This window comes from Merops nubicus, unplaced genomic scaffold (assembly GCF_000691845.1).
Source record: "Merops nubicus isolate BGI_N331 unplaced genomic scaffold, ASM69184v1 scaffold16168, whole genome shotgun sequence".
NCBI lineage: Eukaryota > Metazoa > Chordata > Aves > Coraciiformes > Meropidae > Merops > Merops nubicus.
Genome location: NW_008623965.1, coordinates 14,889 through 41,957, shown reverse-complemented (window position 1 = coordinate 41,957; position 27,069 = coordinate 14,889). Strand labels below are relative to the sequence as shown.

General features: G+C 40.3%; 1 protein-coding gene across 1 annotated transcript; it reads right to left on the bottom strand.

Moving 5' to 3' along the window:
- Positions 1 to 759: 759 nt before the first annotated feature.
- On the bottom strand, positions 760 to 26,500 carry LOC103777704 (calsyntenin-2-like; the record flags this gene model as incomplete). The annotated part of the gene is made up of 9 exons (XM_008945264.1): positions 760 to 975; positions 1,589 to 1,773; positions 3,372 to 3,495; positions 3,899 to 4,044; positions 4,593 to 4,763; positions 7,552 to 7,775; positions 9,200 to 9,348; positions 13,081 to 13,247; positions 26,338 to 26,500. Coding segments are annotated over 9 exons (1,545 nt in total), but the record flags the coding sequence as incomplete, so codon positions are not given.
- Positions 26,501 to 27,069: the final 569 nt, after the last annotated feature.

Sequence of the window (27,069 nt, the reverse complement as noted above, 5' to 3'; positions counted from 1 at the left end):
ATTTACTGTTTGCATAAGATCATATTACTCAATCTGTGGACACAGAACAATTTTTCCTTTGCAACCTTCAGCAGCCCCCTGTGGTTGCTGTTTTTTTAAAACTCTCTTAAATTTCTGTGGGTGGGGTGGATAAAATCCCTGTCTTGAGGATTCTGACAGCATGCCTGAAAAATACACTGTCCACTTCTACACATGCATCCCGTGACAAGTCCTAGATACTCCCTTGTAGAAAGACAGTTAACATCCAAGAAAGCAGGATGAGACGACAAGTGGAATTCAGTCTCTGTCACCTGTAGCACTAAAACTCTGCCTCAATTTGAAGGTGGATTATAGTTGACACCTCTAAGAGTGTGAAGTCAAATGGCAACTGTTATTTTGACCCACACAAGTAATTCTTCATAACAAGCTGAAATCTCTCCTGTATGAAAAGAAATAGCAAAGGCAAAACCCTCTATGGATTGAGCGACAGGACTTTTGTCACACATCGGCGGTACAGACACAGGAAGTTGAGAACTACGCTTGCTACCAGATCAAGTTCTAGATTACTTTATTACTGGTGATGCCAGTAAGCTTGTACCATGTTTTCTCTGGGCTTTGTAAGAAAAGGGTTGTTTCTATTCACCATCAATTACTACAACAAGATCATTATAGGCAAAACAGTTATAGGCAAGCAGAAGTTCAAATCCTGTCAATGATTTCATAGGCTCTGAAAAAACATTGTATTGGTTGTTACAAAAGAGCAATATGGCTGGAGGGCTGTTAGTACGGGAGTGTTGAATCATCCCACTCCAACTGCTCTTGCCTGGTGGCATTCTGTTTGTCTCCCTTTTGGATAACCACTTCTTCCTCCTCCTCGTCTTCCTCCTCCTCCTCCTCTTCACTTTCATCTGATTCAGCACTGGTTGTGTCTTCCTCTTCATCTTCTATGTCTTCTTCCTCACTCTCCTCCTCTGTCTGCTGAGGCTTTTCATATTTCTACAGTACATTTAAAGAACGAAAGAGAGACAGTGGAAGAAAAGTGCTGCCTTGCCAGCCAGTGGCTGTGTGCTTGTGAGCATTCACTCCACATTTAGAAATACTAACGTGCTGGGAAAACCTGCTTTCCATCATTAAGTGACTATTAGGCATCAAATATGTTGCAGTTCAGTAGCAAATATTCAAAATCTGCTGTAACAAGAATGGCATGCCAATAAGCAATATCTTTGTTAGTCAAGCTGCCAAAATTTAACCCTTCAATGTTAGTTTCTTCAAACTGCTGATCATTCCATCTCCTTTTAGTGTGTTACTGTTTATATTAAAAACTTAAACCCAAAGTAACTTGTCTACCTAGGATGCAAATACTGATGGGGTGGAAGTGGTGTTGTACCCAAGAACTGCTCGCCACCCTGGTTAGTAATTACACACAACAATAAATATTATGCACTTAATTGCATATTATCATGGCATGCAGAGCGGAAGGCTGGGAGGGGGTGCTGAATACATACAACTCTTCTGCCCAGCCTAAAGAAACGTACTCTGAAAGAGGCTTAAATCTCACTGCTGAGGAAGCTACAGCTCAGGCACATCTCCTGGTGCCTCAGCCACGTACCTCCATGGGGTTGACAGTGATAGTCAGAGCAGAATCGTCCCAGTCCATCTCATTGTCTTTGCTCCCTTCACTGTCTGCAGAGCTGTGCTGATGGGCCGCCCGAATTCGGTAGACCCCCAAGGTGACGATGAAGATGAGTATGCTCACACAGATGATGATAACAACAGTAGCCACGCTTGGAACAACTGGAACAAAAGGGAACGGGGTTATATTTGTGGAACAAACTGCCTACAAAACATTAAATATATTGCCTGTTTTTTCTCCACATCACCTCATTCTTTGGACTGAGAATCAGCCATGTGCCTGGGCCTACAGAAAATGTTGACAAGTGCCCACCTACTAAGGCAGAGCATACATGAATGATGTTTACAGCTGCCTTATAAGGAGTATTATAAATCACAACTAAAAAGTGAGTATGCCTAACAGTTGCTCTTTGAGCCACTTCATTACACAAGACAAGTAGTCAATCAGTGCAGAATCAATTTGTTTCAAAACAAGCATTTTTGCAACAGGGTTCAGGTTCTTACTTGCACCCCTTCTGATTACAGCTGAGGCACAACCTCACTTGTGAGAAAAAGTATAGCTCAAAGCTTGTATTTTCAAAGGTTTCAAACATTTGTACTATCATTTAAAATCTCAGTCACCAAGAAATAACACACTCTATTTGCCTGTGTTACAACCTTCCTGGGAGACTCTTGAGGATTCAAGACATTTTCCTTGCTGTTCTGTTGCACTCACAGAAGCCTCTGCCTCCACCTAGTCACAGGAAGAAATCTCTCTGAACTACTCTTCCATTAGCAGTTCCATGATTAGGATAGTAGAGAAGTGCTGCCATTTTCTGTGTACCTTCACTACCTAGGTGCTGCAGGTCCAGGAGCTATAGTAGTTCTGTACCCCACGTTATTGCTGTGCCCTGCCTGTAAGATTGGAACTCTGAATCCTGAACAATATTAAAGAAGAAAGAGTTTGTTTTGAAAAAGTTCCTTTTGCAATAGTTAATTTGTAAAAATTCAGTTTCCTTTTACTAAAAAGTCTGTACAATTATACAGAAAAATACAGTAATTTTCTAAGCATAACTGTATAGAACTGATTATAACTACATAGACTTTACATCAGCTTTGCTTCTTTACACACGTATCATTCAGCTAAAAGGATTTCAGAATCCAGCATTTGAACAGCTGCCCTGGGTTTAACTTCACTGAATAGTTTTCAGATTTGGGTATATATTTAAATTCACATAGTCTAAAAGGTCAATCTAAATTCTGTATTTAATATGTACTAATGCCCCTTGCCCATGGCTAGCTGGACCTATCTTCTTTCTAGAGAGCTCCAGCCTGAGGTCTGGACAACAGCAAACAGAAGCATTGAAGTAATTATGCATAAGAAAAACAGAAGCTTTTCTTCCTTTTGCTCAGGAAAGGGTGGGCAGAAAATTCATATACCATGGATATATAGATGTACAAAGACAAACTGAGCATAAATATTACCCTGCATACCACTGGATACTAGATACAAGACAACTTCTTAACCATGTGGGTCAGAGCACACAACCTCTAATGAAGGCTTTAGAAAAGGATAGCAGTATTCCGTTGCAAAGCACCTCTGCCTCAGAAAGAAGAGAATTCAATGTTACCTTCTTTCATACCTGTGCAATGATCCCTGTGAGGTTTCACAAGCTGTAACTATAGATTTCAGGACTCTATTTGTTGACCAGGCTGAATCACAAGGGAAATACCAACATGCCAGAACCATTATGTGCAGTGTCTATAAAGTCGTCACATACCTGAGTTGTGAACAGCACTTATGGTTCCCTCCGGGTGGTGGACAGGCTGGAGAAACTGTGGTTGCACTATCATATGATTTACATGGCCCATGAAGTTGGAGTTGGAGCTGTGTAGGATATTAACCTGGCACAAGAGAAAAATAAGGGATGAGATACTGAAAAGAGCTCTATATCCCAAGCCTGCTGGCTCCGTACATTACAAAAAGACCTGCAGGAGATTTTATGTCAGGGAAAAACAACGATGATGACCTGAGCCTCCATTCTCTTTCAACAGGAGTAATTCTCTGTGTTAGTGGAGTTCATCTCATACATATGCAGCAGAATAGAGACCCCCACACTGAGGAATGCCCACAGGGTGAGTCACCTTCCTATTTGAATGGAACTTAGAATTTTTCCTTTATTTGATTATAGTTACCAGAAAGTATCAGCCATTTGCATATTTTAAAGAAAACTTAATGTCGCTGAAGGTAAGGCTAGTGCTCAGCCTCAGTGCTGGAGGAGAAATCGTGACTGCAATGATTGCTTACCTCCAAGTTGAATTCATTGCTCGTGTAACGTCCATTTAGCTCCGAGCACTTGACTCTGAACTTCCTGTCGGAGGTGGCAGAAGTGTACCAGTTACGATATCGAATCTGACGGAGGACCTGCTCGTAGCTGTGCATGCTGTCCACACCTGAAATGGGGGTAGAGTAGAAATAACCTCGAGGAGATGCCATGTAACAAATGCTCTGCTCTCTACAGGAGAAGTTAAGTGTTCACAGAAAGTACAAAATTTGGCAAGAATGGCCTGAAAATGGCAATGTATCAAATACTCCCTGTTCAAGCCTCTGGCTAATTCTCATTAAGTTATGTGAGAATAGTTTTTGAAAATGAATAGTGGAGAGGAACAAATACAACAGCAAAGACTTGGTCAGTGAGTTATAAGAATCTCTCATTCCCGCATTCCACTGTGATGGTCCACAAGAACCCCCCCATGTTTGAAAAAAGCAGTGTTGCTATTTTTCCTTATTTGGAGAGTAGCAGGAGAGATACTGAGATCAAGTTAATGTTGTGCTGTATTCCAAAGGATAAACGTAGAGATCAAGAAATGACTCCCTTGGAATATTTTATGGCTAGTACATCACAGACCTCTTGACTAATTTCTTTCACATTAGTCTTTTCATTCCAATAATAAAATTGTTGGTGAGAAGAAATAAGGGAAAGCAAAGTCCATGAACATACCATAGACTGAATATCCTGCTGTGGAATTTGTGGCATCCAGATGTTTTCCTTGAAGCTCCACACGATCTAGTTCTAAACATTCTTGTTCAGGATCTAGTTCTGCACCAATGACCAAAATATCACAGAAATCCAAGTTGTGGAGCATTTCCTCTAATACCACTGGTTTATTGGCTGTGAACACGCAGCATATACCATGAAAAAAAGAAGAAAGAAACTAAGATAAATGATCACAGAAAAGCTCAGATATTTAATAGGCTTTGCATCAGGGCTTTCAATTTTTGCAAAGATGGCTGAATTGTTTTATGCCAATATAAAATACAGCATACATGAAGCAAATCAAAAGAGAACTGTCCTGACTGTTCAGGTGGTTTGATGATGAAGACCTAGTGAGATAGATAGACAATATATTGCTCTCTAATAAAAGGCATTCAAGAACAGCACTGGAAGTAGAAAACTGAAATTTGATCCTGGAAATAAATTCATGTAAACAATTCTGGTTGTCAATGCTGTATTGATACCAGGTTGGTATCACACATTCATTCTTTTTTTTCAAGGAAAACCAAAATGGAAAAATACATGTCCAATATATCTATGCTTGGCTGATTCTCTCAGGTACTCTGTGGCCCATAAGGAATTTGCATTACAAAGAACATGGCCATCTATCTATGAATATGGCATTAGCATAAATGGCAAGATCCTGTGTTGTGTGACTTGGAGAAATTGAGTTGTACATTGACTATCCTTCAGTGCGTACGCTGGAAAAAGAGTAGCATATTGATTTAATATTTTAATACCCTGGTCACCTCAGAGCAGACTGTCTGGCAGGGCTGCTTCAGCAGCTCCCCCGAGCACCGCAGACACCGCGACTGCAAGCTCGGAACTTAGTGCCCATTCTGCACATTTCACTGTAGAGGGTGTAGGGGAAGGAAGGTCACAGACAGAAAAGTCTTATGCCCTAGTTTACAAACTCTGGGTATGGAGTACCTGAGCTCTAACTTACCCAAAAATACAGACACCGCAGACACCGCGACTGCAAGCTCGGAACTTAGTGCCCATTCTGCAGATTTCACTGTAGAGGGTGTAGGGGAAGGAAGGTCACAGACAGAAAAGTCTTATGCCCTAGTTTACAAACTCTGGGTATGGTGAATTTGAGTACCTGAGCTCTAACTTACCCACAAATACAGAGCCAACTCAGATTTGCAGGGTAGGCAAATCCGACTATTCCTAAGGCTGGTGAGCTGGAGTATTTAATGGGAAGCTGAGAGACAGGCCCGAGCTGGGCTGCAGAGCGAGGGAGAAGCCTGAACTGCTCAGCTTTGCTGCTCTGGCTGTCAGTGGGCAAACAGGAGAGGTGGGTAGGGGCAGCAGTTTCACCTGCTGGCTGATTTCTCTGCAGAGGCAGCACGAGCAGCAGCCTGTTGGCATTTCGGGGACCCTCTGCAGGTAAATAAGGTCTCAGAGCCACAGTCATACTGCTGCCTGTGGCAACTGCCTGACCTAACTGTTCCCGGGACTGTGGCACACACAGTGATTAAATCAGCCTTCTCAGCCTTGCCATGTGCAGCTCTGCTTACAGTCAGGGTGATCAGGTTAGGTAAATTCCCAGTCAGTGGAAAAATAGCTATAGGTAGATAGATGCCAAGATTTATGGCTGTCTTTGACTTGTCAGATAATATCGGGGCTGAGGGAAATAGTGATTCAAGCTTGTAATGCAGGAACTGAGACTCAGAATTCAATAATCTCTTGAAAACACAATTATTCCAAAGCCAATTATTATCTAACCATTTTAACTACTCTTAGTGAAAACAAACACGAGATGGCACATTAGGAGGTGCCTGACTTTCAGGGAGTTAAAATGTACTTTAAGAAATGCTGTGTTCCTGTTCAAGGTGAGACTCAGGCTTTTCAGGTTACAAGGTGCTACAACAGTAATTATGTCAATAATTGTATTGTGACAAATCGGGATAGGTGAAATTTATGAACTTAACTGGAGGGCAGTAGTCTTGATTCACAGAACAGTTTTGAAGGTGTCAAAACATTTAGGGACATGGAGCATCATCCATGTATTTTGTTTTAAGTGGTAGATAATGATCATTATGCAGGAATTAATTTTTTTACACACTGTAATTGTCTGCAGTTGATATTATGATACGATACAGCCTTTAGAGGACAGATGCAGTTTCAGGCAAGGGATAAGCAGCATTAATACAGCGCAGGGCTTCAGGGAATCCATGCTCCTACACTTGCACATCATTAGCAATTTTATCTTTTCAAGGGATGTACCTCTAGTTGCTGCTTATTCTAGTCCAACAAATAGTTTGCAATGATTGCTGAGATTACTGGGCTTTTCATTTACCTTGCACACAAACATCCAAAAAGAAGATCCCTTTATAGACAATTATTTTAAACCTCATTTATGTTTTTGAACATTCGCATAGTGTCAAATCATAGCACACACATTGTTCAGCATTAGAATAAAGTGCAAAATTGAAAAAAAAACTTTGAAAATTATTATATAGGTGGGAAACTGAGGCAGAAGATTACTTTCTAAGTATCACTCACCAGTCAGTAGCAGAGCTGGAAACAAAACCAGTCAAAAACTTCAACTATTAGTAAACTACTGCTTTCCACTTTATCAGTACAATTAACAAAATTCTGCTACAAATAGAGATTCTAATGGAAATATGTTAGTCAGTGGAATATGTAAAGAAGAGTGGAAAGCCATTATTCTGAAGTAGGCCAGACACTAAATGGAAAAGCTGCTTTTTTTGAAGCACATTCTGGTCTATCAGTATTTAACACATTTTTCAAGTTTTTATTGAGGGCCATACAGCACTAGGGCTCCCTAACAATCTGGGTGAAGCGACTGCCTTTGTGTTACTTGTTTGCACTCTCCTTTGAAACATGTGAGGGGCCACATTACACAATATATAATAATGTTTGAAAGCAATCCACAAACCTCTGTCGTGTTCTTTTACATCCACGGGATGCTCCATTTTAGTGACTGTGCTGACAATCCTGATGTCAGGTAACAAAATAACGCCTCTTTCACTTTCAAACTGTGCAGCTGGTCTAGCAAAGTGGTCCATCCCACTTATTGTAATCTTGGGCTCATTGGCCTGAAACACCATTACATACGCATCTATATCTGGGATACTAATGCAGACATCTTCACCAAAACATCTGAAAAATATATTATTCATTAACTGCATGGAACACATTGCACATGAGAGTGTGTGGCACTCACACTGCCCAAGCCCCGCCTGATGGCTCTCGGCCTTTTCCATTGTCTCAGACTGATCTCTGACACTGCCAGACATAAGTGTACGTGTCTGTACCACCTGTACACAAGGCAGCAGTGACAGTGACAGCGACAGCTCTGCCCCTCTCATCCCCTCCCACAAACACAACAACTGAAATCATGTAGGGACAGCTCTGCAAGCAGACTCATGACAAACTCAGTCTTCAGTAAGGTCAGTATGAAAATAGTATTTTGATGTTTAACGAAGTAGTGATCAGTTAAAGAGAATGATTTAGATGACAACAACTAACTAGTAAACATCACATTAAATTCTCAAAGTGATATCTAATGGATATAATATGGTTATCATGTCATATGTGCATAAAAAGCCCTAATGATCCATTGAAACTGGAGCCTTCATGAATTCCCTCTGGCACCCCCAGTATCTACTGGGGACAGAGGGCCCTATATCAGCATTGCCATCCGAATCAGCGCTGTGCTCTGGAAGTGGGTTTCCTGACAAGCTCTGTCTCACTTCATGCTGGCAGCAGGCTGGGGCCAGCCCTGGGGCAGGCAGATGGGACAGCTCCAGTGACAGCACACCAGCAGAGGCTCTCCAGGCACTCGGTGTGCTCGGCCCACAGCACCAGACCAAAGCTGGTGCTCGGTGAGACCCACACGTGCCACAGACGAGCGTTTGTAGAACTGCTGTTTATTTTGACTCTGAAGATGAGCTTTTGCTGCGGCATGTGATCTGCTGTAAGTGAGAGGCACCCCGGGGAGCTGAGGAGTGGCAGATGGCTCTTTGATAACGCAGAGCTGGAGACATTACTGTGCAGGCCCTGCCAGCGGCGTTGTGTGAAAACAGGACACGGATTTCTGTTTAACACCCAGCACCAGCACTTCACTGATGACAGCCATGTAGCGGTACAGACAGACAGATAATTTCAAGCATAGCTACAAATGCTGTTCTTGCAGCTATGTCATCTGCTGGATGCAATAAGCCTGCTTTAAAAAGTCATGGCTCTAGCTGTCTCAGCAGAAACTATAACTTTTTTAAATGAACACTAAAATAAGAATGCAATAAATGCAAGTACTGTTCAGTCCAGACTGCATGCTCTGAACTATAAACAGAATGCAAGTAAATTACATTAAGAAGAAAAGTTTCTTAAAAGGACAATATCAAAAGAAAACCACAAGGTAAATCAGCATAAAAGTAAATGAAATTCATCCTTTACGCTCACTAACATAAAAGTATGATGGAGCCATGCAATTTAGTCAAAATTCATTGTTTTACATGTTCAAAGAAAAAAGTAATTCATTAAAAAGATTCCTATCTAATCAGTTCAGCTAAAGGAAAACTTACTGGACTTTAGATGAGACTTTGAGACGCCGTACACCTGCAGTAGGGAACTGTCTGGAGTTGATATATGAGACCTTTCGGAGAGCTTGATTTATATTCTCAATGTCATCTCCCTCCACGACCAGGACTGACTGGGAAGGGTTGAAGTGATACTAGGGGAAATGTATAATTAGAATTTAAGGTACCAGGTACAGAGAATTAAAAACGACATTTTAAAAGGAATGTTACACAGATGTAGGTTTAAAACTTAATGATTTAAGAAAAAAAAAATCTTTGTAGCAATTGTTGGCTGAATCCACATGTTCATTCCTAAAACATGTACATGTTTCCTGATTTGCTGTACTTTGCCCAGCCTTACCAACGTCACTGATACTACTTCTGTAGCTGTAGAGTTCAAAACCTTAACTCACTGTCACCATTATTTTGTAGGGCTTTTTTAGGTTAAATACATCCCCCATATTAAAATATTGGCTTAATCCAGAGCAGCATGCAGAAATATATTCCCCCCACTTTCTGTTTGGTTTTACCCTGGGCTATCTTTCCAACATATATTTCAACATGACTGAACAAAACAATTATAACATTTGCCTCCTGCATCTTCATTAATGTCAGACACAATAAAGGGGATTCTCCTTTCTCAGTCTTGTGATCAATAAGGGTGTCATGATTTAAGACAGAGCTGCTGCTTGCGCACAGCCAGCTGCTCATTTGAGCCAACAAACCTGGCAAAGTCTGTGGCTATTCTGGTAGCCCTGATCCTTCTCTAGTCCAGTGGACTGAACACAAAACAGCCTTGCTGACCAAGAAACTTTGCTACTATATTTACATAGCAAATAAGTGGGTTTCCCTTCATCATAATTCATCCTGATGCCATCTTTAAAAAATCTGTTAATTGGCTCAGCAAGCTATCTGCATTGCAGATAAAGCCAGATAAAACCCCTTGTTTTTGTACCCCACTGTTTTTTGTACCCGTCTTTCACATGCAATCTCTCCCCAAAGCTGGGTATTGATTTTATGAAGATGTTCTATTGTATACAGACAATGGTTGCCTCCACTTACAATGAGAAAGGTTAAAAAGCAAAAGAGCAAATAGACTGTGAAGGACAGAATGAAGCACAGGGTTCTCAGTTGGACAGAACATGAGGACTGGGTGTAAAGCTTGTGCAGGAAGGTCACAGCTCTGAAGGGTATTTTTTAACGGAGGGGAGGGCTAACAGGAGTCACAGCCTGCATAAGCACCTTTTTCCTTTCTGTAAGCTAGCAATGGTAGAGAATAAAATTAGCAAAAGGAGACTCCTCTAGCTAGCTAGTTAACTTAATAGCTCAGCTGCCAGAACAGCTGGAATGCTGCCAAAGGGACTGGAGAAAGCCCTAATCTGAGCCATTTTTGTCTTTCTCATTAAAAAAGGCTAAAAATAGCAGCAGTTTAGGCAGTGTTTCTGAGAGCTGTTACAGATAGCTGAAAATTAGGCTGCAGACAAAAAAAAAAACCAAAACAAAACAACAAAGCCCAACACTACCATGTCAGAAACTGTATTGCAGCTGCACTGCTCTTTTTTAGGTGGCTAAAGGGTGAAGCTTCATGAGTCCCAAGTGTCCAGCAGAAACACCTTCCAGCATCAGGCTGCCAACATCAAATCTGCCAAGCACCATGTAAACAGCCACACAGCACCTATCACCTGTGCAACTGTCACACGTCCTCGTCTGAGGTCAGGTGTGTTTATTTTTGACACCAGAATCCTTTTCTCTTTATTAATCTTCTGTTCAAGGTCAGGTGCCAACTGCTTTGCTTTTATCTGAGCTTCTTTTGGTCTTTCCCAGTAAGAAACCCTACTAGAATCTCTCTGAGTACTCCTTTCATTTTTGCCTCCTGCTGTTGCACTGACTGTTGAGCTGGCTGAGGAAGTAAAAATGAAACCAGTAATTTTAAAAATCTCACCATGCCTCATCTGTATGTCAGAAAATGAAAATATTTTGAAGTTGGGTGAAAGACAGAAGGCAGAAAACAATCTCTTGTCTTCATTTCCCCTACCACCCTGCTAGTACAGTAAGGAAGCCAATCGCCCATGCTGGAGCAGCAGTGGGTGGTATAACAGGAATTTTTTTGCAAGCCCATGAAACAAGACTACTCAAATATTGTCAGGTTTCAGAGTGTAATGATAGGGGAGGAATTAATATGCTTTCAAGCACCATGGGCCAAGAGTACACTGCTCTAATTCACATAAAATCCCAGAAAGAACTTACTGCTAGCCATATACACTTGCATTCCAGAAAAATCCCACCAGCTTTTTGTATGTTTTGTCTTTTAAAATTAGCCATTACTCATGTCATTTTGCTGGGAGAAGCAACAACATAGGATTCTAATTTGCAGCTTCTAGAAAATTTAGAATAGAAACACCCGAGTGCCTGCAGAAATCATCATTCTGGATTTAACTTGTGGATTTTGTCTCAATAAAACATGAAAGTATTTCATGTAGTATTTGTCCACTGAATTTCAGGGACAACCTTTTATTGTGTTGAGAGTTCTGTACAGGTGGCTCTGGCATTCTTTTCCTGGTCCTGCAGTATCTGAGTTCTAAATGCTCTAAAGCAAAATTCTAAGTGAAAAAGTGTTTAATTATTTCCTCTTTGCTTCTCCAAAACAAGCAAAAGGCCTTTGGAAGAATATTCTTTCACCTCGTTATTGTTGTCTTTAATGCAGTTCTGCAACTAATTAATGATGAGCTAACTTTTAAAAATTGTTCTTAGCCTCTGAATGCTCTGTTGCAGTCAATGTAGGAGTTTCCTATACTCGTCTGCTTGGTAGGATGAAGAAAAAAAAAATCTTTGGGGTGTTTTGTTCATGTGTGAAAGCCAGAGCTGGCAAAATCCCTCCTTGCCTTGCCATTGCACTTTCCATTTTCATTTTTACCCTTGTTTTCAGCAAAGGTATCAGTTACACTACACGACTGCAACCTGTTGCCTAAGCAGACGTTTGTGTGTGTTTCAGGTCAGCCTCCCACCTTGTACCATGAAAAGGTTTAGCTAATAAAATGTAGTACAAGTTGCTTCTGCTGCCTGCTCTAGGTCATGTTACAGCACCATCCTCCTCCCCACTGAAAAGCACCCCACTAACAAACCACCTGCACAGATTCACGTGCTGCACAGTCTGCAGGCAAAGGCTTCCTGGTCTGAATCTGAAGCTCAGCTCCTTTGGAAGAGGGTATCTGTGTGCCAGGAACAGCTTGATGGTGTGTTTACATCAGTAAGTTGCAAGTACCAGCAGTGCAAGTTATAAAGTGTTTACACTTTTACCTTAGAAAAAGTGTCACTATATCAGTAAAGACAGTCATATGCATAATGAAGATGGATAATAATTTATATGCAAATGTAAAATTTTAATTTATTGAATTTGGGTTTCTTTATTGGCCAATTTTCACCTCCCTTAACATTCTCCTCTGGAAACACACTCTGAATTTTTCAATACTATTGCACTGGGACTTCTTTCAGAGTTGCCTATAGATGGAAGATATTCCACTTAACATTTTCCATTTTTTTTCCATTGCTTTAAAGTTACTTGAAATCAAAATTCAATGCATTTTTGGAATCATGTCTGTTTCTTTAAAACTACCAAAATAAACATGAGAACATGATCTGGCAATTCCTATGGACTCTGAAATAGCAGCAGCACCTTACTTCCTGAGCATTTAGCTTTGCAATAATGGAAACATTTTTCTTTGCAGTGTCACAGCTCTTCTACTGTTCTGCTTTTTCTTTGCATGACTTTATAGGAAATTACATTGCTTCTGGGAGTACATTTGTACTGTGTGTACTCTACCTTGGGCTCTCCACTTCATAAATCAGCTCTAAATTTTTATCAAAGATGATGTCAGTTCATCCCTCACCTTTATTCCTTGGCCAAGACTCTCAAGAGAATTAATATCCAGACCTTCCTTGCAGGCCTGCAAACAGGAAATCACTTTCTGACTCTCAATTTTGCCTGGCCGGATAGTGAGACTGGCCAGGCTGCCATGGAAATACTGAGCAAACCTGGGCTTGGTGACTTCACCTCCTGCAAAACAGAAAACATAAAATGATTATTGATACCAGTACACAAACCACGCATCTAATAATTCACTTTATGTTTTAATGCATTTAAGGAATTTATATCCATTTTAGCCAAGTATATTTGAGATCCCATTTATTGTGATAAGTGGATTTGCTTTGTGGATTTTTGGGTAGAAGCCTGTAAGATTTTTGTCAGTGGTTTTCCAGTATTTAGGTGTTTATAAAGCTGTGATAACATAGTGAGATGAAACATGGCTTCCTAAACCTGTGTCCAAGGAAGCACAACATTTTAAAAAGTGGATTGATGAGATTATTGAAGGGATCAAACACAAATTAAAAAATTGTTTAAGGTCAAAGGTTTATATAGAAACTGTATTTGCAAGTTTCCTGTTAGAAGATCACTTACACAGCCTCTGCCTTTCTCCTCCACGAAACCTGTTACCTGAAGTTCTTAGGTGTGCTGAGAGTCCTGGCTCTGGGTAAGCAAACTGCCACGCTCTGTGCAGAGGGGTGTCTCCAAGGACACGGAGTGAACCCCAGCAGTGAGTGCAGGGCAGTGCCCAGCCCGTGCCAGCAGGAGCCATTAGCACCTCTAGCTATGCTCTGCTCGGGCTCGCTCCAGGCACCTTCAGAGGAAGATGGATCTTTAGGGGCTGTCAATACAACGTGATTACACTCTGCCTGCACCAATGATCATAGCAGCTGAATTCCGCGGGGCATATTTAGTGATTTACCTCTCCTCCTCCAGGAGAAACTTTAGAGCTTGTCTTCCCTGCAAGTGTCAGCCACAGCAGCACACATGAATTACTGCCTGCCCTGAGCCGAGAGGACTCAGAGCCGTGCCACGCTGCAGCCATGCAGGCTAATTGGATTAGCAGTTGATAAGCTGCTGTAATTGGTAGATAACTCATCTCTACAGTGTTTGTAGCTTTAGTGTCGAACAACCTATTTCTGCCAGGCAAGCCAGATCAAGCTGGAACTTTAACTTGCAGATTTGTGTGTGAATTTGGGTTAGGATAGGGATGAAATGGCAAATCTTCTTTAGGCTGATGTTGCTACCTAAAAGCCTCGAAAACATCACTTCTAGTCTGTGAAGTATAAGCACAGCGAAGAAGACTCAAGGGTTGTTTTTTTTTTTTTATATAGTGAAGAGAATACACACTGGTGTACTGAGGGAAAAAAGGTGTCCCTGCAGGCTGGTTCTTCATAGAAGGAGACAGGTTTTATACTTTTTCTGTTAACACTACAGCACAAACTGCCTCTCTCTTTTTACCCCAAAGAAAGATCCTCAAGGAGAGATTATTCTTCTCCACTCTTTCATTCATTTGTCCATTATAGGGAAAACTCCGAGTTCATAGAAAATGTCATGTATGCAACAGCTAAAGTGCAGGATTAGTTTGTGTTGTAATTTCATCCTTTCCTGTACTTACCAAGACAATTATTTGGTGAATAAATAGTGCATTGTGGAGTCACTGTTTTTTCAGCAAAAATGTTATCATATTTATCTGTTGACATTGTCTTTAAAAGCACATGTCACCACTAATACAGCAGCAATGTTTCTGGACAGAAAAAGGCAAGCCAAATTACAAAAAAAAACCCACGCAAAAAAGCAAACCTCTCCCTAAGAAGGAGACAAAGAAAGAAAACCATATAAGAACTTACAGAAGAAGAAGGGAATCACATTGTGCTTTGAAGCTTCAAATTCTTATATCCCTAACAGAATTCTGAAGACAGCAAGTGCCAAGGCTAAAACACCACCACTAATCCTGGAGCTTTGAAATTCAGAAACCTACAGTAGGTCTGCCAGCAGATCTTAACAGTTCTGAGGAGACGCAAAATAAGAAGCAGACTCAGATAAGCTAATGTATTTGAATGTGAAACTATCTCATTAAAATGTATAAAGGACTAGACAAGAAGCTAGAACAAAGAATTCAGTGCTGTGGCTATGCCCGCCTGAAACAAGCAGGATAAACCAGCTGAAGTGAAGATTTAGAGCAACATGACTGGTGCTTCCATCCATGGACAGGAATTTCAGGTTTGGATGAGTTGTTTTTTTTTTGTTTGTTTGTTTGTTTTTGGTTTTTTTGTTTTGTTGGTTGATTGGTTGATTGTTCTTTCACTTTGGACTAGTTCTCTTGTGTCATTGACAAAGCACTTCCAATTACATCACTAGGTCATTTGCAATGATTGAGTAATTGCCAATAAACCACATTGAATACCAGAGTATTCCTTGTGCCTAAGCCCTGTCTTAAAAATTGCTGGTCTTACAAGGAGGCATTACCATCCTGGAGATGTATAATTCTGGTGTAAAGTCATCTGTCATGTAAGTCATCTGGCTTATCTCTAACATAAAAACATGGAAGAGAATATGAGTGTTTCAAGGAACAAGCTTTTAAAATCTCTGCAAATACAGGCAGCACAAAACCAGTGAGTATTTGAAAAACAGGCTTACATACTTACCCTGTTCACAGGGCTAAGGTTGGGGTTTGTGGAGTTGTGTAGATCAGTTTTGGACTATAAAGGACATGATGTAATCTTTTTTCTGGAGAGGCTATCAACTGCTATGTAAAAAAAGTAAGTATTTAAAAAAAACGATAGTGAGTTAAAAATAGCTGGCACTAGCTAGCCTTATACTGTGTCAGCAGAGAAAATCTTCAAAACTCTGCCCATGGTTACAACAGGGTAATCCAGGCTTGGATATTCTTGAGAACTGCCTGAGCTGTTCTAAACTCTCCTGAAGAGAGAGGCTCCCCAGGCAACCTCCTCCAATGACCACTGAGTCTTAGAGTTGGAAGTTTATTCCCAATAGGGAATGTGAGCTGTCAAAATATGGCCACGTCTTCCCTTCTTTGCCAGGCTAAACCAGGCCTTTTCTTTACACCTTCTGCCTAAACTTGACACCACCACAGACCATGACCATCCCTGTTGCTTTTCATGGAACTCCTGCTATTGTCTGAAGTACTTACTAACCACAACCTGGTGTTCTTCTCAGTGTTGTATGTGTTTTACACAGACACGCCTGTTAACCCAGGGCAGTGTCAATACTAGCTTTTTCCGTAAGAAAAAACCCATGAGCACTTCAGGAAAGAACACTACCTCATACTTTACTAGAGAAAATAGACTGCTAAATAAGCCTTCCATAAGCACCTTTTGCCAGAGTTAAAAGACAAAATTATATACCTGCCAATTTCATCCTGGAAGGTGAAGAGAAGTCATTATATCTGATGCTTATTGCAGTGGCTTGTAATTGCAGCCTGTTGACATTTTGATATTCTTCCACCTCAGCATTTCAGAAGCTTCTCAGATCAGCAGGATATGTTAGCTTGCTGATGGGTTTCAATTGCCAGTAATTATTAGATTGCAAATGGACAAAATCCAGTGCAATAAAATCAGGATGCAAAACCCAAAACTCTCTCTAAAATTGAAGGAATGGCCTAAAGCAAATCTGCTACAATCCTATATTCTAGCTTTGATATAATGAATTACGGGGAATATAGTTTTTCAGTCTCTGAAAATGTAAGAAGGAAAGGTTGTCAGAATAAGTTGAAAATCATCAGCAACTGGCTCTTTTACTGCCCTCTGTATCAGCATTTTAGTCATGCCTGTTTCTAGAATGTTTGAATGACGTCTCTCTTTCTGCTTCTGCAATCTAATGGTCTTCATGTATTTGATCTCAGCTTCTCAGTGGGTGCAAATTTAGCCCAGGCAGGCCAATCTCCAAGTCCTAGTCACTCTAAAGTTCTTAGCTCCTAGTGTTAGATGAGTACAAATACATTTAATCCGGTATGAAAATTGTAATTCTGTAGCATATTAAAGCACAGTGTGTAATTGAAGCTAATGCCGATAGTAACATTTTTATGGAACATTATCCAGGCTCAGTTCTAAGTAATGCTCTTTCCAACTAGAGATCCTGAGCATGATCCGTTTCATGCCTGTGCAGCCCCACGCACAGCTGACAGGCAGCTCAGAGCCACTGACTTTACTGGGCAGGAGGAAGGCTCTGGTCCATCATCTGAATTTGACTCATCACTGAAATTAGCACAAGCTATGAAACAACTGAGGAAAAGGCATAAGCCCAATGTCCAACAGCTCTTACTGCTTCAAGGCATTTTGAACTTAACTCTTGGTTTGGACATCAAACTGAGCCTGAAGCAACAGTATTTTGGAGATAATGAAGAAGACCTAAACAGAGTACACAAGCCTCCACAGCAACTATTCAGAGAACAAAGTGGAGCTCCAGTGAGGTAATCTAAGTATTCTATTTTTTTTTCTACTTCCCAGTGTCATCTTGCAGTGAAAAATAGTGCTCTGTAACACAGCATGTGCCAGTTTCTACCCAGAGGTCAGGCCACCCAGTTAACCTAGACTGCCCCAGCAGGCTCCATGGGATTTTTTTCTGTAAGGGTCTTTCTGCCCTTTCTTACACCTGAGAGAATAAGAAAACCTACTCCTCAGCTGTGTTACATGCTTTGTTTCACTCAGCTCCATGTTTATTGCTTTGGGTGCTAATTCTTGAGGGGTGGTTAATTAGTGAAGACTTAGCTGAGTGATGCGACCAACAAAGGAAAACAAAACCTTCCCTGCTGTCAGTCAGGGAATCAGGTTGAATTACTAGGAATTTTAGGTAACACAAAAACACTACTATTGAACAACATCGCTTATTCTCCTTACAGACCCTTGCACAACAATTTTTTGAAGCTGCTGGGGTTTTTCCCTTCTTTAAATGTAAATGTTGTGGTCAGCGCCACAGCTGTGAGGCAACACAGGCCACAGTGTTATTCAGACCTTGATGATAAAACTGTGCCTAGCTTTTCCCACCTGACCCAGCACGTACATCCACTCCCAAAGTCTGGCAGATAGAGGAGGATGGATGTTGGCTTTTTGGCATTAATTCAATCCTCGTAGTAGGAAGATGGTGTCAACAGACTATGGGAGGCATCCAGATGAACAGTTCACACACATAATTATTCACTACAGTGCTGTTCACTGCTCAGTCATTGTCAAAGTAGAACGCATCACATTTTTCACTTGCTAAAATAACTATTTTCTGGTCTGATATTTTTCTGCTGTGCTGGTGTTGATTTCTTCTGTCTGGAACTGTACCAATGCAGAGCAGGTAGTGCAGCATGGGCGCTAAGGGGAAAAGGGGTCCCTCCCACCAAAACGTTACCCAGGGTCACCTTGATAAAGTCTTTCTGAGTTACTTTCCTTTTTTGCGAAGTGTGACTGATGGTGGAGGTGAACAAGTTCAGCACTGACACCAAAACAAAGAGAGAAGGAGCCCATTTCATGGCACTGTTTTGTTTTGGCATGTGTTTTGTTTTTAATTTCCCATTGGGGTGAAATGCAGCATGACAGAATTCGATTGCCGTTGAATTTTACAGTTGTATCGGTTTGACTTCAGAGATGTACAGTGGTGTCTGCATTCACTGACCAATCTCCACAGAACAATCGTGCCTCTTGGTCAAACAAGGGATTTTATTGAGCTCAGAGATCTTCTTTTAGGCCTTTTGCCCTATCCTAATAATGAGCAAGTAATTATCAGAACAGACTAAGCACCATGAGGTTTTCACTGGAAAGGATGAATCAAGAGAATAACCAGCTGAGATGTGATTCTCTTAAGGCATTATAGACTCTGGTGACACCGAGCCAGATAATTAAGGAGTGACCGATTATTCAGGGACCCAACATAAAGACTGAAGTGAATGTGGAAGCAGTGCGAGATTTCCTGTCTCTGAAGGTGTCAGGTCCAAGCTCCCAAATTTATCCCAGCTTTTTATTATGGTAGTTTTGGGAGCTGGGGTTAATTCAGACAAGTAGATTGGCTGTTAAACAGGATGAAACCTAACATAGCTTTCAGGAGTAGTCCTAGTTATCGACTCAAGTTTTTATGCTTCTCAGCACAGAAAGGTTTTAGTGTGTGGGGTGTTGTTTTTTTTTGTTTTTGTTTTTTTTTTTTAAATATAATTCAGACAAAAATTAGTCAGAAAATTACTCATCAAGCATGGCACTATTTAAGTCTGGCCCTGATCTTGGTAGATACCATGACCTGATGACCTCCCACAGACAGCTTTGGGCTTTAAAGCATTATCTGAAGTAAAACAAGTATAGAGCACGTTAGGGGCTACCTGCTCTTTAAATAGCTTATGCCAATCTGTCTCTGTGCAACAGATACATAGACCACAAGTGATATAACTTACACTAAGATAATTTTTCTCGAGATAAGAAAACCACTCTATAATCTCTCACAATTAAGCCAATACATTTTTCTTATTTCTAGAGGAACCATGGGAAATGATGACAATCACAGAAAAATGGTACAGTCTCATGTATCTAAGAGTAGATCACAGTCCAAGTGATGGTAATGTTGCCAAAGCCCCCTGTATTGCTATTCTCCAAATAACGTTCTTGTGCTGGTGCACCAATTAATTAATTAATTAATTGAATAAGGGATATATCTCTATGCTGAATTAGTGATGGATTTGAATGCAAATTCAGCTCCCCAAGAAAAACACCCTTCTAAACTAACCTTCCACAGATGTTTGTATTTGTGCCACAGCTAAAATTCCAGCCAAGGTCTGTGAAGTGCATTGAAATTGCTCCATCTTGGTTTTGATGAGAAGGGAGATATAAAGAACCCTCCCATGCCAACAGAAGCATCAGGATCCAGATATTGAGCAGCACATTACCTTGACATCTACCCTGGTGATCTCTTGTTACTCTGCTTGTGTCACTCCACTGAGGCCTTAGGTTGGTGCAAGCTATGTCAGCCCCCGAGACATAATCCACTGGTGTTAGAATGTGTGGCTGGGGGTATTCTTTACCTGTTGAACATCTTAATTTTGGGGGGAGGTCCAAGGCTGAGCCATACAGGCTGCTGCTGCTACTTTGTCCACAGTGTACTTGTCTCTCAGCAATCTGATCTCTCTCCAATTTTTAACTCTTACCATTCTTCCAGCCTTCAATAGTAAGTCAGTTCTTTAACAATAACTTTGTGACTGATATGTCAGCAGAGTGCTGACGTGTAAGGTTAACAAGGTTAAGCTTGCTAAAAAATTTGGCCTCCAGCCTAGGTTAAGGAAAGAGGAAAATGACAGAAGAATACAGAAGAAAAATGGAATAGAAAACAGAGATGACCTAAACCCAGGAACTACAATGGCCTTCTGCTATACTCATGATAACAGCTTGCCTATAAACAGGCTTCTCCTAAAGACCTTCCCCTGCACAATGTGGCCAGCATAATTACACTGTGAAACTCTGACACTCTAAAATGGGTGGCATTACTAAATATAATGACTTACAGTCATGGTAAGACTACAATATAACCTTGTGACAAGTCATTAGCTTGTGTCACTACCTTCCTGACAGAACTTTAGGAATGACACGTGAAGAAAAAAGCCATTTTAGGAGGGAAAGTGTTCAAACTCCAGACCTTACCTTTTCAGAGAAACTTGGAGGATGCCTGTTTGCAGCCTGTGGTACAAAAAGCGATTAGACTGCCAAATCATGTAACTTGCTCCCTTCCTCTGGCTGCTTTTGCCACAGAATAATTAGCAATATAGGGATCAGAGTGGAGAAAACCTTCATTTAATGGACAAAATTTCTCACTCTGTAAAAGTGTCTATGTGCTATGTCCTCAGATAAACTAAATCCAAAATAACAAACTCAGAAGACAACTTACAAGGGTAAGCTCCTGGAAAGTGCAGATCCAGGACAAGCTAACTTTAATTTGTTTGTAGCACTTAGGAGAATGAGGCAGGATTGGAAAAGCTAAAAGGGAGAATAAGAACAATCTTGTGGCTGATCGGGAAGTCTGATTCTATTCTTGCTGTCATTAAGATTTTTTTTAAGTGACCTGAGGAAAACTCACATACCCTTTCGATACTGTACTTTACCCTCACAGAATAAGGGTAATTCTACTTTGTTGAAGAGCTGTGTTACCTCTTTATTGTTTGTAAAGCTCTTGAGAGTCTTGGGCTGGAAGGGCAAAGCTGAAGTACTTTTATTGCTGGAGAAGAAGAGTAGAAATGAGAGATGAAGTTAAGCCCTGAGGAGCTCTCTCCTACCCTGATGGACCATGTCTGCTTCTAACATCCCTTCAGGGAGGCAGAGGTTGAGAGACAGTGCCAGGGTCACACTTTCCACATGTTCTTTTTGGTGTCTCTTGTTCTGAGAAGCACACTTACAAGCAAGTCAATTTTGTCCTTTAGATACCCTTGAGAAGAAGTAATTTTGCCATAAAATCTCTTTCACCATTAGAGAGAGAACAGCACTTTGGACCTAAATGACCCCATCTACATCAAAATCACACTGCTGGCAATCATCTGTGAGATCACTGATGTGAACAAAAAAGGCCTTTTAAAGAAGGTAAAATTAAGTTATATCCTAAACCTTAAGTATCTGCAGAGAGAGCTGTTAAATCTTACCAGGGTACATAAAGGCCTAACTTCGTGAGTTAGCTGTACTAGCACTCCCAACTCCTCATTTCCACCCCAGTTAGCTCACTAAGAGTCCACCTTGCTTAGCTCTGTAGTCTCTACTCCCTTTTTCCAGGCCTAGCATCACTGAGCTCACAGCTAAGAAGTAAGTTAATAAGTAAGCTAATGCTTTAACTCCCACCCTCAAACAAACTGTCTCTCCTAAAGTAGAGCAGTATGAAACATGAACTACACAAAATAAAATAAAAACCCAAACCATTAACTATTCTAACTAACTATTGTGATAAGACCCTAAATCAATGAGGTAGCACTGCCTAAATCTAGCCTTTAATGAGCTCCCTGAAGAGACAACCGAGATTTTAAAATTAAGAACAGAAGATTATACCAGAGTAACACCCAGAATACCTGATTTTAAGTATAGAAAATTTGTATTGATTATGCAGGAACAAAATGTAAAAAGATCTTTTCATATAACTCCCCTCATGCCCAACGTGTCATTAAAGCTGGAAACCATCCCCAGGGCTTGGTTTTAGGTAACTGAGTGACTTTGTGAATTTCAGTGAACTTTACTCAGTGCCTGACAGACTCCAGGAAGGTTCTTTTCTGTTCCCTTTAAAGCCTGACTCTGCTCTCTCAGGTATCTTCACTCTCTGCATGTCCCCAGGCTCCCATCTGCCCACTGGGACCTAACCTCTGCCTCCAACACCCGCTTGTTCCCAGAGACAAGAGACTGCTCTTCAGGAAGAGGGTAATTTTTCCTCCTTTTAGGAGAGTCCTACCACTTAACTCACATCTTTTAAATAAATATTGTATAAAATCAGGAACAAACAAATTGAGCATGCTTTTTACACTGCCAAAGCAAGGGTAAAGATGTAGGAGAGACTTGCCCATTTGAAGCGCTGGGGTTTAAACCCCCAGCTCTGAATGAGGGTGGGCATATGGATGATGTCCACAGCCAGGCAAGAACGGCCCTCCTGATTTGTTTTCACCCAGGGCCTGGCCAGCCTTGGGTGGGAACTGATGAGGAGATCACCACCAGGTGCCCCCTCCTTCCACATTAATTTGGAGGTGGGGCAAGAAGCCACCCCTATAGGAGCTGACTGCTTGGGGTGGAGTTGGGAGTTTGGTGGGTGTGCTGTGTGGGTGTTAGAAGGGCTCCCTGACTCTTCACAGTAAGTGAAGCTCCCAGGATGTCAGGGACAGAACATGAAGCTGTCTCTGAGTCCCTGCTATATAACTGGGCTCATGGCCTGGCTGCTGCCATGTCCCATGGCTTGGCTCCTTGCCTGGCTTGTTCCCTTCTTTGTGTCCACTGTGGTGGGTGAGGGCATTGACTTGTTCCTCCCTCTGGTTGTCTGGCACTTTGGGTCTCTGATGTGTGATGTAGGAGTGGAGGGAGGAGTTTGGCTGCTGGTCTGCCTGTTAATGATAATATCAGTTTATATTGGGCAAGTGGTCAGCAGAAGACTGTTACAGCTGCAATGCTGATGTTAAAAAAAAAGAAAAAGCTTGAGAAGTTGCACATTTGGTTTGTTTTCATGTTAGAGTCAGGAAAAGAGCACTGTCCGCTCTTGTATTTCACTTCAACAGCTGAAGGTAGAAATAAAAACTAACTTAACTTTTTATAATGGGTGCTATAAACAAGGCTATAAAAGTCAGAAAAGAGTTACTCTGGAATTGAAATATTAATACGAGGAAATATTAATCTGAAAGAAAAGAATTCTCTTTCTGTGTCCAAGACTCCTGCATGACAACCCTGAGAAAGACAAGAAGGAGGTGCAAGCATGATACCTGCTGTGTAACCTCAGGATAAGGACCAGTGAATTAGGTGATGAAAAGACCAGGGACTGACAGGGTCACCTATCTCATAACCTGGAGGATTTTCAGATTGCTAGAGAAACAGCAGAACAATTCCCAGTTTCCAGACCAGACCTAAAAATTGTCATATATGAAAGGGTAAATTCTTCACAGCAGGAGCAGATTTTCCTATTAGTGCTTACAGACTAAATTACAATTCTTTCTGGTTTTACTTTTTTGCTTTGCTCTCTAAATACACTCTTCCTGCTCCCACCAGTCCTTAAGTCACGATGACTTACTTTTTGCTGTGATCAAATCAGAACTGGCATGGTAAGAAAAAGGAGTGTTTTTTTCTTCTGGTTCATTTAGTTGTCCAAGTTGAGATTGTTTTTCAAATAATTTGACTTTGATAAATGGATACTGGGGACTCAGAACTATAAAATGGTTTAGTAAAGACAAGAAAAAAAAGTCTTGTCCTTTCTGAAGGAAGAGGTTAGAACTTGTGTTCCTATCCTGCCAGTGCTTTGATGAAACAGGAAGGAAATAGAGCTAGAAATTCCTCATATCCTCTTAACAAGCACTCCCCTGAATGGCTTATGACACCAAAATCACAGCATATCTTTACTGAAAGAAATTGTAGATGGTTGTCAGGCAGTTTTCTAATGACTTGAAAATTTAAAGCTTTAGACTATTCTTACTGTCCAAAATGTATTATTTTGGGTAGACCCAGCTGGCAGTTTCACTGAAACCATTTAAAGTCAAATTGCTTGATAGATCCACTTTTTCTTGAAATATATGGATTTTGAAAATTAACATTTTGGATGGAATAGATTGAGGTTATATGTTGAATAACTGCAATTCAACAGAGTGAAACAGAGCTGAAGCTTATTAACATTTTCCATAATATTAATTTAAAATAGTTTGAGGTGATCAAAACAAACTTATCAAAAGATAAGCTTTGCCAAAAGCAATATCTTTAAATATTGCTTCATATAAGCACTAAAAGTTCACCTTTCTGCCTGACACATGGCAGTGTATCAGAATCTTTAGCACACTATCTAGGCCAGATCTTGACATTTTCATGAGATGGAAATATTTGGTTTTACTTTTGACAAATTCCATTTCTCACACTGTTAAAACATCAACAACACAATCTCACAGTAAGTACTGATAGCAGCAATAGGAAAAAATTCAGTAGCTTAAACCAGATATTTCACCAAAAAGGAAGAAGAATGAACAGCAATTCATTAAGCTGTCAAATTATTCAAGGTAAAGCTAAAAATGTCTGAAAATAATTGCTACTTCCTATTTAACAGCTTAAATAATAAATATAGCCTGTGGTCTAAATTTACCATGAGCCTATATAACAAGTTTTACCTTAATTCTTTCTCTTAAGAATTTGAGATAAAAAGATGTAAAGAAAACAAGATTATTCTCATTGTATTCATCTGCCTTGGAGGTAGTTGAAACCCACAGAAATCTCCATATAATTTTTAAAACAAAGTTCCAGAGTTAACAAATGCAGATGCTACAGAAATTTTATTTGTATAATGCACAAAAATATTTATGTAGACCTATGCAGAACATAGAAATGAACATAAAGTAAGAAATTAAAATTTCTTTAGTGTGGCTACTGAGAAATGGTGATTTTTCAGAATGGGATATTTGATGATTATTCATAGTCCCTGTTGCATTTGCTCATGTCTGGAAAGAACTGAATCTACTCCATTGATGAATTTCATCTGCATTTGTTAACTCTGGAACTTTGTTTTAAAAATACTGCACCAAAACTATATAAGAAAACAAAATAGATCAGAAAAAGAAAATTAATGTAAATCAAATTGGCTAAACAGAAGTTCTGGCTTCTGAAAAGTTTGAAAAGTATTTCACTATGTATTTTTAGCTGAAAAAAGAGTAATATTCTCTTAGCGTATTAGCACCTTAGAGTAAAATGAAATGTATTCTGTTTAGCATCAATGAACCATGATTCCATGACACCTAAAGATCATCCTATAGAGACGGAAGCCTACATGTGCACATAGCAGTTAGACAAGGATCAGTCCATACTTTTACAAATATATGGAATTAGTGTCATGCTGATTAGCAAGCTATCATAATGCCTATCTCAGTGATCAATATTCAAAACTTATCGAATCCTGGCTTGAGGATTAGCAAGGCGTTATTCTGCATCTTCTCATCAAAGTAAAGATGAGAGCTTTACCCCAAGGCACTCACAATTAACAGCTGGATCTGCTTCTGAGCTCAGCCATGCATGGGATGTACAAATTTTGCAGATAACTTATTGTAAATGAGCTGAGATCAAACTGGCAAACAAGGTGATAGAAAACAGGAAAAAGTACTAGCTAAGCAAAGGTCCATGCTGACATGGCTCTGGGGTTATGACTTAGTTTTATTTTACTCTCACTTTTACATCTGGTCTGCGACAGGGTGAAGTGATTAAATTAGTGAAATTACTGGTGCTATACATTCAATGTGAAGAGCACAAGATTGGTCCAGGAGTTGTAAAAGAAATTTGAGGCAGAGACTGAAAGGAGATAGCTGGAGTTCTTTAGAGTAATATTTCAATAGTTTGCTTAAAGCTAAAGGACAAGGGAAACAATTAAAAGAAGTGAAAACAAAAGACAAATACACAAACTGTATTCAGCACTTCTACAGATGATGGAAATGCAAAGTCTGTTAACCATCCCACCCACTTTATCCTTGAACTTGATTCATTATTAACTCTGGATTTACTTCTAATTTTATACCATCAACCTTTTAGTAATTTATTTACTGTGCAATCAGCTAGACAAATAGGGTCCTTTTCAGTCTGAATCCATAATTCTGCTGGCCCATTACCTTGCCAACAAGCCCCAACTGTCAGCTGCATGGCTATGTGTGACGGGTGGATAGGCCAGTCGTTGGTCACGAGGTAGGGCTCGTACGTCGTGCCATCCATGTACAACGTCACCACGGGAAACTCCACGTTGACAACGTAGTAATGCCACTCTTTATCACAAATCTGAAAGACAGAATGCAAGGGAAAAGGAATTAGCTCGTATTGCCAGGTGACTAATATTTATATTTAAATAGTATTGTTTCCAAATTCCACTCATAGAAAAAAAAATTGCAATTTATACATCACTAAAATGAATGGAAGTTAAACCTGCGTTGATAAATATTTATGGTATACTTGCAGAATATATTTCATAAATAGAGGTATCTTCAAACAGACTCTTTGAAACCAAGAAACAGATAAAAGAGCGAGCTGACAATTTGGTATTTGTTCTGTATTTTCACATTTATTAATATGTAGTATTAGTTTCTTAAGGCCTAATCTACTTTTGAGAATACAAAATGATATGTAAGGGATGCATACTTGACATCTATCAGCATAGTTACTGACATTATTACTATTAGCTTCAAATTACAGAAATACAGAGCACTTAGTCACTAGATCTTTGAGTTATTGTCAAAGGTTTGATTCAACTGTCATTATTAACTTATTGCACTAGTACTTAGTCCTGTGCAACGCATCAGGACTTCCAGAGTGCTGGCGGGACCTCTGTTGTGATCTCTATACACACAGAT